This window comes from Hylobates moloch, unplaced genomic scaffold (assembly GCF_009828535.3).
Source record: "Hylobates moloch isolate HMO894 unplaced genomic scaffold, HMol_V3 SCAFFOLD_6, whole genome shotgun sequence".
NCBI lineage: Eukaryota > Metazoa > Chordata > Mammalia > Primates > Hylobatidae > Hylobates > Hylobates moloch.
Genome location: NW_026652281.1, coordinates 66948318 through 66962429, shown reverse-complemented (window position 1 = coordinate 66962429; position 14112 = coordinate 66948318). Strand labels below are relative to the sequence as shown.

The following is a 14112-nucleotide window of genomic DNA, read 5'->3' as shown; positions in this document are numbered from 1 at the left end:
AATCATAGTAGATGATAAATCATATTAGGTCATATTAGATTATTTATTTCATTTGAATAATATAATTTATTTCATTTGACAATGACATTGAATCATTTGAATGACTATTCTGTGTCAAGTCCCCAGGCCTGGACTTGTCTTTAATCTTTTTGCCTGGATTATTATTGTAATAGTTCCAACTCTTCCCCCTTCTCCTCTTGTGCTCCACCCCTACCCTTCTTTCTCATCAGAACAGCCAGTGTGATCCTGTTAAAAACTGAAATCTTGGCTGGGTGCAGTAGCTCATGCCCATAATCCCAGCACTTCGGGAGGCCGAGGCCGGCGGGTCACGAGGTCGGGAGATCCAGACCATCCTGGCTAACACGGTGAAACCCCCTCTCTACCAAAAAATATAACAAATTAGCCGGGCCTGGTGGCAGGCGCCTGTAGTCCCAGCTACTAGGGAGGCTGAGGCAGGATAATGGCGTGAACCCGGGAGGCGGAGGTTGCAGTGGGTTGATATCGCACCACTGCACTCCAGCCTGGGTGACAGAGCGACTCCGTCTCAAAAAAAAAAAAAAAAAAAAAGAGTGAAATCTTGTAAGGCCTTTGATCAAAGCTTACACCTCGCCAGACGGGGGGAAAACCTGAGACTTTCTATTGATCTACGTGCTTTAGAATCCCGTTCCCTCTTCTACCTCTTTCTTACTGCCTGTCTTAGGCCATTCTTGCATTGCTGTAAAGAAATACCTGGGCTGGGCGTGGTGGCTCACACTTGTAATCCCAGCACTTTGGGAGGCTAAGGCGGGTGGATCACGAGGTCAGGAGTTCAAGACCAGCCTGGACAAGGTGGTGAAACCCTGTCTCTACTAAAAATACAAAAATTAGCCAGGCACAGTGGCGGGCACCTGTAATCCCAGCTACTCAGGAGGCTGAGGCAGAGAATTGCTTGAACCCAGGAGGCGGAGGTTGCAGTAAGCTGAGATCTCGCCACTCCACTCCAGCCTGGGCAACAGAGGGAGACTCCACCAAAAAACAAAAAAACCAAAACCAAAAAAAAAAAACAACCTGCGGCCAGGTAATTTATAAAGAAAATAGGTTTAATTGGCTCACAGTTCTGCAGGCTGTAGAAGCACGGCACCGGCATCTGCCCCACTTCTGGAGAGACCACAGGAAGCTTTTACTCATGGCAGAAGGCGAAGGAGGAGCAAGTGGGTCATACAGCAAGAGCAGGAACGAGAGATAGAGAAGATACTACACACTTTTAAACAATCAGATCTCATGAGAACTCATTCACTGTCTGGAGAACAGCCTGAAGCCATGAGGGATGTGTCCCCATGACCCACACATGACCCACACACCTCCCAGTAGGCCCCACCTCCAACACTGGAGATTACATCTCAATGTGAGATTTGGGTGTGACACAGATCTAAACCATATCATTCCCCTTGAGGAAACTCACCACTTTGTCATTCCCTAGACAGGCTATGCCCACTCCCACTGCAGGGCTTTTGCACATACTGTTCCCTGGGCCTGGAAGCTGTTCCATCAGCTAGCCACACAGCTCCCTGCTTCAAGTCGTTTCTCCAGTACCATTTCTCCATGAAAGGAGCCCTCACCACTTGGTTAAAATTGTAATCTCTGCCCTCCTACTTCCTATTCTCCTCTTACCGTTTTTCCTCTACAGTACTCATCACCAGGTGACATATGATAGATTTGTCTTATTAGTGTTGTCTTTCTCTCTCTACTGCTGTATAAGCTTCATAAAGACACAGATTTTTTTTCCTACTGTGTTTACTCCTGTGCCCAGTGCTTTGAACAGTTCCCAAATATACAACACTCAGTAAATATTTGTTGACTCAAAGAATCAATTTGGACTCACAGGAACCTAGGAAGAAGGAAATCATGTTACTTATAATCCCAATGCATGAAGTAAATAACGACCATTAGGATTTTGTGTATTTTCTCTTTTCTCCCCACTTAATATTGCAGAAATATTGGAAAGTATGGAAAAGCACAAAAGAAGTAACTCAAGTAGTTAAAAATCACCCATAATTGCTCCAGCCAAAGAAAGCTCCCTTTAAGTTTTGCTGTATGTCTCTCATTAGAGTACCTTTCTCTCTGTCTCTCTCTTCCCTTCTCTTCTGCTTATGTCTGTGTATATACTTAATTTTCTCCGTCTATATATGAACATATATACATGTACATGTACATATAATGTTTATCTCAATTGTTTTTTTTTTCTGTTTATTAATAAATCTTAGGTATGTGCCATTATATTATGACTATTTTTTAAAAAAGTATTTTAAATGGCTTGTTATCATCCCATTATGTAGACATATTATTACTTATTTAACCAATCCCATATTATAAATGTGTATATTTAGATTGTCTCCATTTTCTTATATTTGTTTTTAATGAATGAACATTTTGTTTCTTTTGTATCTCGTTGTGCAAGTATCAGATTATTTTTCTTGAGTGATATTATTAGAAGTGAAATTATGAAGGCAAAGGATATAACCATTTTGACTTGTTTTGATACATATTGTGATATTGGCTTCTACAATGACTCACTTCAGTGGTACTATAGGACAATATCTATTTACTATATCTTTGTTAGCCCTGAGTACTATTTTTTCTAAAAATCTTAACCAGTTTTGGTAAATAATTTGTACTTCTTTGATTAAGAAGGACTTTTTTTTTTTGAGACAGGATCTCTCCCTGTTTCCCATGCTGGAGTGTGGTGGTGCGATCATAGCTCACTGCAGCTTCAAACTCCCGGGCTCAAGTGATCCTCCTGCCTCAGCCTCCTTGAGTAGCTGGGACTATAGGTGTATGCTACCACACCCAGCTAATTTATTTCCTTCCTTCCTTCCTTCCTTTCTGAGATAGGGTCTCATTTTGTCACCCAACCTGGAGTGCAGTGGCATGAATACCGTCATTGCAGCCTTGATCTCCCAGGCTCAAGTGACCCTCCCTCCTTGGCCCCCCAAGTAGCTGGGGCTACAGGTGCATGCCACCACACCCAGCTTATTTTTGTATTTATTTTGTAGAGATAGGGTTTCACCATGTTGCCCAGGCTGGTCTCAAACTCCTGAGCTAAAGTGATCCACCTGCCTCAGCCTCCCAAAGTGCTGGGATTACAGGCATGAGCCACCACAACTGATCCCAGCTGACAAAAAAAAAAAAATTGTAGAGATGAGATCTTACTATGTTGCTCAGGCTGGTCACTCCTGGCCTCAGGGTGTCCTCCCACCTCAGCTTCCCAAAGTGTTGGGATTGTAAGCATAGGCCACTGTGCCCAGCAAGAAGGACCCTTTTTCATGCATTTATTGGTCATTTGTTTATTATGTTCTGTGAAACCCTTTTGTCTATTTCTTGACTTAATAATTTTAGCCAGTGTGGTTGATTCTCTGGCATAAAAATGAAAAATTTAACATCCTTACAATACCTCTTATGTCCCCTGTCTTTTGTTCCCTCTGTTTTTGTTACTTACATATTTTTGGATCTTAAATTAGTTGACTTCATGTCTTAAAATAATATAATTAAACCTCTATTGATTTATCAACTTTAGACAGTATGTATTGACTCTGCTAAGAAAAAATAAGTATAAGTTAAGACATTTAATGTGTTTTCATTGCTTTTTCTTTTCTAATCCTGAGGTTTTATTACTTTCATTATTATTTATTCTCACTTTATAAACTTTTAGACATATTCTGTTCTCTAAATTGTTCCTCTGTGTTTTGTCATAGGCTGATTCTGAAAATTAAAAACCAATAAGGAACATTTCCATAGTGGTTAAAACAAGTATTGTGTCCCAAAGTATCAAGGTTGATGTTTGGTCCCACAGAGAATGAAATGTACTGTATGTCATTGAATATTTGCTCCTCGAAGGAGAACCTTGCATGTGTCAACTTCTAGTTTCTCTCTACCTTCCTTTACTTCATCTGGCTTGTTTTCTTGCATTCAATGTCATTTTATTGTCTTTGATTTCTGTTTTGTTTGGCTGGAAAACCTCCTCATAATTTTTTCCTGCACTAAGTGTGTGGGGATAGTAAGTTTTTCCTGTCTTGTCTTGGTACTTCGTCAGTGATTGGTTGTCTGTGTATTGTTTATTGTTTTAGAAATTGTTAAGCAGGCTCAAAATATTTTCTCCACAATTCTCTGTTGCCACCTAGAATTCCAAGTTAATGATAAAAAGTATGACAGAAAAAAAAAAAAAAAACTATGACAGCATGATTCTCACTTCCTTTTGCTACCTGTTGTTTCTCTTTGGAAGCTTTTATAATTTTTCTCTATCCTTAGAATTCTGATATTTTACCAGGATGTATCAGAGTATGAAATGTTTTCATTTATCTTGTCTGGTATTTGGATTATTCTATTTGAACTGTGCTATGCTCAGTTCAGGGAAAGTTTCTTCCATTTCTGTTTTTAATTTTTTAGATGGAGTCTCACTTTGTTGCCCAGGCTGGAGTGCAGTGGTGTGATCTCGGCTCACTGCAACCTCTGTCTCCCGGGTTCAAACGATTCTCCTGCCTCAGCCTCCCAAGTAGCTGTGATTATAGATGCCCGCCACCACACCTGGCTAATTTTTTGTACTTTAGTAAAGATGGAGTTTCACCATGTTGGCCAGGCTGGTCTCAAACTCCTGACCTCAGGTGATCTGCCTGCCTCAGCATCCCAAAGTGCTAGGATTATAGGTGTGAGCCACTGTGCCCAGCTCTCATTTCTTTGTTATTGATATTTTTTCCCTATTGCAGTCTAACTTTTTCCTTTCTGGAACTCCCACAAGACAGATATTAGACTTCTTGGATCTATACTCTAGGTTACTCAGTTTTCCTTTTATATTTCCAGTCTCTTTATATTTTTGTTTAGTGTTCTTTATTTGACCTCTCTGACCACCCAGCTTAGTTTTTAGCCATGTCTGGGTTATTGGTTAGTAATTCCATTGAGCTATAAAATTTTAGTAATTATCTTTTTTTTCCAAGAACTCTTTTTTTTAAAAATCTGATTACTCCTTTTCCATGGCAGCCTCTTTTCGCTTTATGTCTAATATCCTTCCATATCTTTCTGAAGGTAGTAAGTGCCTTTTTGCCTGAATTAGCCTTGTTTCTTTTAGTGTCTTTTCTGTTTGTTCATTTGGGGATGTATTTGTTATCTCTTGCTGCTTAACAATTTTTAGAACAATAAACAATTTATTGTTATACACAGTTTCTGTGGGTAAGCAACCCAGGCATAGCTTAGCTGGGTGCCTCTGCCCAAAGGTGTCTCACAAGGCTACAATCAAGGTGTTGGCCAGGTCTGTATTCTCATCTGAATGCGCAACTGGGGAAGGATCCACTTCCAAGTTCACTCACTCTGCTGTTGGCTAGATTCGCTTCCTTACCAGTTGTTGGCTTGAGCTCAGTTCCTAAATGACTCTTGGCCAGAGGCCTCCTACAGTGTCTACTTTATTCATGGGCCTCTCTGTAGAGTAGCTCAGAACCTGGCAGCTGACTTCCATCAAAGCAAACCAGCAAGACAGCAAGAGAAGGCAAGTGAGATGGAACCCAGAGTCTTATAAACTGATCATGGAATTGCCATCCCATCACTCCTGCCGTGTTGTATTCTTTATAAGTGAGTCACTTAGGTCCAGCCCACACTCAAAAGGAAGGCCCTTTTACCTAAGGGGGTGAGTACTAGAAGCCAGCGATCATTGGGGGCCATCTTAGATGCTGCCTACTATAGGGGCCTTGTGTGGTGAGAGGGGAGGCTGGTTTTCATGAGTGTCTGCTACTCCTTGTTTCTAAATGAAGGATCTTGTGGGACATTACGGGTAGTTGGTCTGGGCTTACTCTGTGACTGTGAATGCTGCATCGTGTAACATGTGTCAGCTTCCTTTTCAGATATGTGGGCAGACAGTAGGAAGGTGGGTTGGAAATTGTTCCTTGTATAATTCTATACCCTTTAGCCCACACAACTGGAACCTGTTACTTGCTACTACCCACTAAAATATGGAAACATGATGGGATAGTGACGTCCTTGATTAGGTTATGTTATATGGCAAAAGAAAACGGTTACTGAAGATACTATTACAGTCTTAAATCAGTTAATATTGAGTTAATAAAAAAGGTCCTTAGTGGGCCTGATTTAATCAGATGAAAGACCTTACAGAGCAGGTGAGAAATGTTCTCCCACTGGCTTTGAAGAAGGAAGCTGCTACGAGTTCTATAGCAGCAAGCAAATGAACTTTTCTAGCAGCCTGAATGAACTTGGAATAGGATTCTTGCCCAGTCAAGCCTCAAGATGATAATGCATCTTGATTGACACCGTGATCATAGCCTCGTGACATCCTGACCTAAAGGTCTAGCTAAACTGAGCCTAGACTCCTAACCCACAGAAACTATGAGATAATAAATATATATTGATTTAAGAGCCTGGAAGTAAAATACACTGTATTCATTTTCTATTCCGTAACAAATTATCACCAAACTTAGTGGCTTAAGTTCTGTTGTTACAGAATAGAAAATGAATACGGTGTATTTTATTTCCAGGCTCTCTTAAAGCCTTTCCCTTCTTGGTTCCGCCTTGTGTCCACGGTGAATGTCTGGAGTAAACCCAAGCTCTGTTCTCAGAGTCCAGCTCCTTCATTAGAGGTCTTCTTTAGGAAGGTGCCACCCTTTTCTAGAGAAAGCAGACCTTGCACTGTCAGCTGGGGACATGTCGCTACTGCCAGCTGTGCCTTTTATTTCTTATTTTTGAGGGGTGTGAAGAGGAGGAGCCTAACTTCAGATATTCTAAAGGTACTTGTTTAATGGAAGATCATAACAATTGCCCTTGCCTACCCTCTGTTGTTTACATTTGGGCCACTCTTGGTGAGAAGCGTGCTTATGCAAGGTATCTGTATCTGTGGTTTCCTCTACTCTCATTTCCCCACCAAGCTAATTCTGCTTGCTTAGTTTTTCTCTTCATGGAATTTTACAAATTCCATTAGATAGGTGCTGAGGATGTCTGGTCTATTGATGGCATATTTTCCTGTTTTTATCATGCTCTTATGGTTTCGTTCTTTAAACAGAAAACAATTTTCCTAGCAAAGACCTTGGAAGCGCAGGGAGGCAGACGTTGGTGATGAGTCTGTGTGAAGTCAGCCTTGCATTCCAAACTGGACCTGCCTTTTTCTTTTTCTTTTTCTTTTTTAAGAGAAAAGAAAATACTGCTTTGCTACCTAACACTGATGTAATATATTTGTAACCAATTTGGCATATTTCTAATAAAACTGATGAGAAAGGCAGAATTTTTATAGCAATTGCTTTTTTTATGCTCTATTATTATTTTTCTCCCTTAAGTTCTCCCATAGCATATTCCTATCAAGACTCTTCTATCTTTTCTTCTTCTTTTCCCTTCCTGTCACTTGTAATTTCATAGCCTCCCCTTCTATTCTCTTTGGGTAATTTCTCAGAATGAGTGACTTGAAAATATTGCTGACACGGTTCTTTTCTAACCCTAACAACACACACGATACAGATGCTGAGGATGTTGACATAATTGACCTAAAACTGTGATTTTAGAAGTGTCTTAAGACTTTTAGTTCCAAGCAACATTAACCAAGTAACCTAAACCTCAAACCAGTTTAGGTTAAAAGAAGGAATTTATTAGCAGGACACTGCAGTATCTCCCTGAACCCCAGGCTAAAATTGTATTCCAGTGTCATGAGGGCCTGGCACCAGGAACTAGAAAGCTACAGGAGCCCAGGTAGCCATTAACTTTCTGTCTCTCTTGTCTTTGCTTTTCTGAACATCTGCTTATTCTTTTCTCTCCCGTCGGACTCACTTTGACTGTTTTGGCACGGATGTGGCCAAATATGGCTGCCCAAAAATGGCAACTAGAACTTCCAAGTTAATATTATTGCAGTTCAAGCAAATAAAGCGAGGTACAATCCCAGATTCCAAGGGGAAAGAATCCATTTGGTTTAGCTTGCACCAGTTATCTCTTTTTAGGCTGGTTTAATGTGGTCATGAGGGCAGCTTTTGTGGTATAAACATGGCTTGCCATGGCCCAAGTTCCCAAAGAGGAGGTAAGTGTGTGGAAGATTGGGCAGGTATCTCAAAACACTTCTGCTGCAACATTCTTGTTTATGTCCAGCGTGCACTTTCTCATGAGAGAGGCAGTTTAGCTGGTGTTTAAGAACATGGACTTCGGGTCAGACATACCTTAATTTGAATCCCAGCCCTGCTACCTACTAGCTGTGTGATCTGAGGTCAGTACTTTGCCTCTGTGAAGATCAAATTCCTTCTCTGGGCAACTGGGATCACAAATCTCCTGGGGTTGCTGGGATTATGAGATGAAATAATGTATACTATATCCTATGCACTCAATAAATAGTAACTATCATGAATTATTACTATCATACCATTGGGGAAAGATGATATGCATGGAAGAATATCCATTTCATCATCCTGAATGATGCAAGAAGATCTGGAGGCAAAATTTTAGATACCACAGAATTATATCATCAGTAAAAATCTAAGAGTAAGTTTTGTTTTACCATACTTGACCAAACACAGAGATACAGGCTAGGCTGCAGGAGTTAGGGCCCAAATAATCTAAACTTATTTCTAGAATATAATTTCTATTTCTGTTGGCTTTAGAAATACAGTAGTCAATGATTTTGCAATCTTAAAGAGAGCCCAGCAGAGCTGGTGGTCACTAATACAGACATAATAGCTAGCTTTTTTCCAGTTAGTGCCTGTTGTAATGGTGTCTGCATTCATTCTGTTTGGGAGCAGGTTTATTTTGATTGGCTAATATCTTACTCGGTGAAATATTTTGAATAGCATCCCTGGAAACCATGTGCCAGAATTCAAAAGACCTCAGTTTTTTTGTTAAAGAAGACACACTACTTTCTTTTTAAAATTATTACGATTTCTTTTGTACTTTTCCCACTTCTATGTAAGATTTTTTGGGTAGCAAGTATCATTAAATGAATTCTTAGTAAAAGATATGTAAAATGATTATTTAAATTCTTCATCGTTGAAGGATACCAAATGTAAGCTGAAAGTTAACTTTAATGTCAAGTAGAGATAGCTGAACAAACAATGCTTATAACTTCTTTTTCAAATGTAGCATATTATATTCTATATGGAACTATATATAATAGAACAATATCTCAATGACTAACTGTGTAATTTTCTCTCAAGTTATGCAGACATTTTGATTGAGAGGGAAGTATTAATGCAGAAGTACATTCATCTAGTTCAGATCGTAGAGACAGAAAAAATTGCAGCTAACCAACTCCGACATCAACTTGAAGATCAAGACACAGAAATCGAAAGGCTTAAATCAGAGGTATTTCCCAGTCGATAGATTCCTTCTCATTGTTTCACGTTTACCATCATTTCCTCATGATTACTTAAGGCCTATTCAGGGCACCATTTCAATCCCGGGCTGACTTCCTCTGACATCAACACATACGTGGCTGGGCCTGACCTAGACATTAATCTAATGTCTATATTAGAATTAGGTAGGTAAATGTGCTGTAGGAATTTGTGTTTTTGTTTTTTTTTTTTTGGTGAGGGGTGGTTATTTGTTCTCCTGATACCCTTCATTAGCTCAGAAATTCAAGAATTGACTATAGCATTTAACTGTTTTCAGACACCCTACAGTAATGCTAATTATGAGTCTGCCATAGATTCAATTAAAGTCTAAAACGACAACTAAGGGAGGACCAGTAATGAATTCAGAAATACTTTACTCTTTTAGATTTGAAGGATTCCAACCTTCTCCCCTCCACAGTTTTGAAAAGAACATTTGGATTAAACTATAAGACATTTGCTAGGGTGCATTTTTCCCTGGAGTTGGAATTCCTGCTTCCCCCTCCCTCCCTCAGAGTGTGAACTTCTCAGGCCTTGCATCCCCAGATAGTGAGGCTGATGCCCAGTGTGAGCAGAGGCGGTTTTAGAGTCCACAGCCATGGTGTGTGCCTGGGTCCTCCCTCCCTCCCAGGCCTCAGTCTAGATAGAGAATCCTGAATGTACCTTTCCCACTGTCCTATCCTTCCTCATGGGCAGTAAGCAATCACTGAAGAATGGGAGAGGAATGCAGATAATGAGATTTCCTCCCTCTTTCTGCCCAGGGATGCATTAGTATCTTCTGAGATTCAAAGAAGGGAATAGGACACAATGAAACCTACTAGTAATTGTATCCTCATTGACAGAAACAGTTTAGGCTCGTCAGTTTTGGCAATGTTCTTGTCATCTTTATTGTCATCAGATAACATTTTCCTTTTTGTGTCTCGCACCTTCCTCTGAGACACACCCTGTGAAACCTAGGTGGGGTTTTCGCCTTCTGCTCCCTGCACACATCACCTCCGGTGTTGAGAGCATGGGTACAAGCTTCCTGCAACGGAGATGTGGCAGCTTCTCTGATGATGACAACTTGCAGATGGTGTTCACCATATTATTACAGTTGTTAACTTCCCAATTTGACCCTGATATCTGATATAGTGAAAACAGCAACAGAAAACTTAACAAACCTGCATTTTAAAAGACTATATCAGGCACTGTTATTTAAAACAAAATTATTGTGTTCTTTCTTTGCCACTGTAAGCTAGAGCAGATGCTTGTCTGCTCAGTGAAAGAGGTTGGTATTTACTCCACGAGAGAAGCTCAACACCAGGCAATGTTCCTCAATATTTGTGTGTGTTTATCTGCCTTCACTATGTTCTATTTTAGTCTGAATGTAGATTGTAGCAAAAAACTGTCAGTTGCAGGTATGTCTTCTCTGGTCTCTTGACAGGAGCCATAGTTTATTTCCTACTCCCTTTCTTTTCCCACCTCCTTGCCAGAAAATGGCAGAGGGGTGTATTTGGTACTGGGGACAAAATATAAAGACAGGCTAGAGAGGGGCAATTATGATCTCTTAACTTTTAAGATATTGCTGACTAGTAGGTCTGTATAGGTTCTTAAGCTTGTAAGAGCCTGCTGTTGAGTGCTGGTCTAGAGAATTTTACTGCTATGTGTAGTTGAGAGGCCACCCAGTCTTGAAATGCCCCTCACAGGTCACAGAACTGAGCTGGAGATATAAAGCGATCCCAGGTTATTTTGATCCTTTTTACCTTTTCTGAGGAATTCTCTTGGTTGGCTTGGACCAGCCCCAGGGCTCTGAAGTTCCCTTTACAGTTGCCATTTTCCTAAGGATGTCTGTGAGTCTGAGGTGCCATGTGCTTTGGAAGACTCTACAGGCCAATGGCCAGAACCAGGGACTCTGAGCTGAGTGTCACTGCATGTGGGGACCACAGGGCATTGCAGGCAGCCACCTTCAGGCGAGGGGACGGACATATCGCTGGGCTCCTGACAAGGTCTTGGCCTGCTCACCACCGGCAGCTGGGGCTGAGTTTTGGGCTAACATTTCTGCTAGCCCAGATCCCAGGTCACACTTTACACAGCCACTTCTTATAAACACTTTTGTTGGTGATACCTTGCTTGGAGTAAAGTTTATGTTTCCCCCATCTCAGCACCAAAGGAAGAGAGGGTGCATAAAAAGTGGATGTTTCCTGAGGATCTCATTGGACCACCTTTGTAGGCAGAGCTTCCTGTGTGTTATGGCTATAATCCAGCATTTCCCAAATCATGAAATGGACCAACTTTGTGTTCCAGATTATTGCTCTTAATAAAACCAAAGAACGAATGCGACCTTACCAAAGCAACCAAGAAGATGAAGATCCAGATATCAAGAAAATTAAAAAGGTAGGGCCTGGAGGTTTCCAGCTTTGCAGGAGCATGGTGGCCAGTCATCTGTTCTATGATGGTATCTTTGCCACCCTGTGCATGAGCTGGGAGCAGTCTTGGTGTTTCTGGGCCGTGGCTCCCAGACTTGCCCTGCAGAGTGATCCAGACATGGCTACTCTAGAGAATTTCTGCTTGAGATTTCTTTACACTGTCTAGGAAGGATGCCAAAACCAGGCATTAAGACAATAGTATTCTCCAGTGGGGTTAATTAGGTGCTGTTCAACCTCTTGATTTTGCGTGGCTTTCATATTTGGGGGGAATATTTTTAAATTACATTTCAAAAATATTTCTTTTAGCTTTAATCTTTAGTGCTATTTAAGAAAGATTTTTTTTGTGCATGTGTGAAGATTGAGTAAATCAGCACATCCGCTTATATTTCTGTTTTATTATTGTTTCTTGTTTAACATCCACACAATCAGCAGATTTTTCCCTCTTACTGCCATTTATAATTGCACAACTTTTGCAATGAACCAAACGCTGGCTGTCACTCTAGTCCACTGTGTTTTGTTTCGCCATTTAGGTTTTGATCCCATGATCTTGATTGTCTTATATAAAGCACTTACTCAGCTTTGTTAATAGTAAGTAAAAAGCATCATATTTGAGGAAATTTCCCTGGATATTCATCTTCAAATCTTATTTCTTTTTAATTTGTTATTATTCCTCCTATTTTATACTAATAATCTTTCCCCTTTCACTGTAACAAAACTTTAATGTGCCCAGCATTTACCTGGGCATTTTAAAGATGATCAGTAAATGTTTGTTGATTGGCTAAAACACACAGGCCACTGCACTTTCTCAGGCTTGCCTATTATTTTTCACATCATCCCTATGGAATTCAGATCAATTTTAGAGACTATCGTGTTTTCTACAAAATTGATTTTAAATTATATTTTATATTCTTTTTTACAACTTTAAATATTGCTTGGAATTTGAAATAGAAATGATTCTTAGGATTAAGTCAAATGTTTTCAGTTTTCCAGAAATAAAAAAGTAAAATAACACTATTCATTTCTTAGAAATTAATTTTTTTTGAATCAGGCTTATGCTATTGTGTTATAAGATTAATTTCTTAAAAAAAATTCCCATCTAGTCAGTCTGGAAACAAGATTAATTCTATTGCCTTTCCTTTAATAATATGCAGTCGCATGTAAAGAAAAATTAATAAAATTCAATTTTCAGGCGTGTGGTAGAAACTGGTCTATTATTAAATAGCTGAAGCATCTATTGGTCAGCAAGCACCCCCTGCCCAAGTAAATAGAAAGGTTTTACTTAACACAAAATCCGATTAAGTTGATTTTTTAAAATATTTCTGTTAAATGAAAGAATACTGATAAAATTTTAAAAATATTTTTCTACCTTCTTGTTTCTTAATAATTTTTAAACCAATTTTTATACTTGTTAAATAGGTTTTGAGATTAATTTTTTGTTCTTTATGTCCCATTTCAAAATAATGTCTGCATGGAAAAAAGTGTTAACAATGAATGAATCATTTCTCTATTTTGGTCTTGGCAAATATCAACATAATTTTTTTTACCTTAATAGACTAAAACTTAAAATTGGTTATAATTCATGGAAATTTTTGTTAGATTTCTTCAAATAATCTGAATGATTTTCCCACATAATTGTGTTAAAATGTGGTTAATTTTTATTGACGTAGAGTGACTTTAATGCCTGTATAAAAACCGATAACATGGTGACAACACTGGTAGGCAAACAAGAGAATTTTAGACATTGCAAAAGAAGGGTCGTTGTTTAATACGTGATAATTTAGAACATAGTGTGGAAAAAATAAAAAGTGTAAGGATGTGTTAAATAGATAATAATGATACTTTGGTAGTGATTTAATACTTTCAATTATATGCAAATTTACAACCTACTTTGTTGCTGAATCTGCCACATCTAAAGTGAGAAACCCTAATTATCATAAAACAAATCCTATTTAATTATGTTATAATTTTTTATATTTAGAAAGGACTTTAGATTTTTTTGTTAATCATTTTATTTTAATTTCATGAAAAATGAAAGCAGTCAGGTAACATGAGATTAAAAACAGAGAAACACGAGATGGGGTCTTGCTGTGTTGCCCAGGATAGACTGGAACTCTTGGGCTCAAGTGATCCTCTCACCTTAGCCTCCCAAATAACTGGGACTACAGGCCTGTGCATGTCCAGCTCTGTCGGTTATTTTATAGATGAAGAAACAGAGAATCAGAGGTCAAGGTGGTTGCGAGTAATGGCAGAGCCTCTGAGTTAAAGGTTATAATATGCTTGACTGCTCAGTACCCAGCATTTACCTGGGCATTTTAAAGATGATCAGTAAATGTTTGTTGATTGGCTGAAACACACAGGCCAGTGCACTTTCTCAGGCT

At 39.3% G+C, this 14112-nt stretch overlaps 1 protein-coding gene across 4 annotated transcripts in view; it reads left to right on the top strand.

The window, feature by feature from the left end:
* The window catches only part of RASGRF2 (Ras protein specific guanine nucleotide releasing factor 2), a 270733-nt gene that overhangs the window by 97821 nt on the left and 158800 nt on the right, over positions 1-14112 (top strand). For all 4 annotated transcript variants that reach the window (XM_032156933.2, XM_058440755.1, XM_058440754.1 and 1 more), the window contains exons 3-4: positions 9156-9303; positions 11613-11702. In XM_032156933.2, the coding sequence (XP_032012824.1) occupies positions 9156-9303; positions 11613-11702 (238 nt within the window). The remainder of the gene's footprint in view (positions 1-9155; positions 9304-11612; positions 11703-14112) is intronic.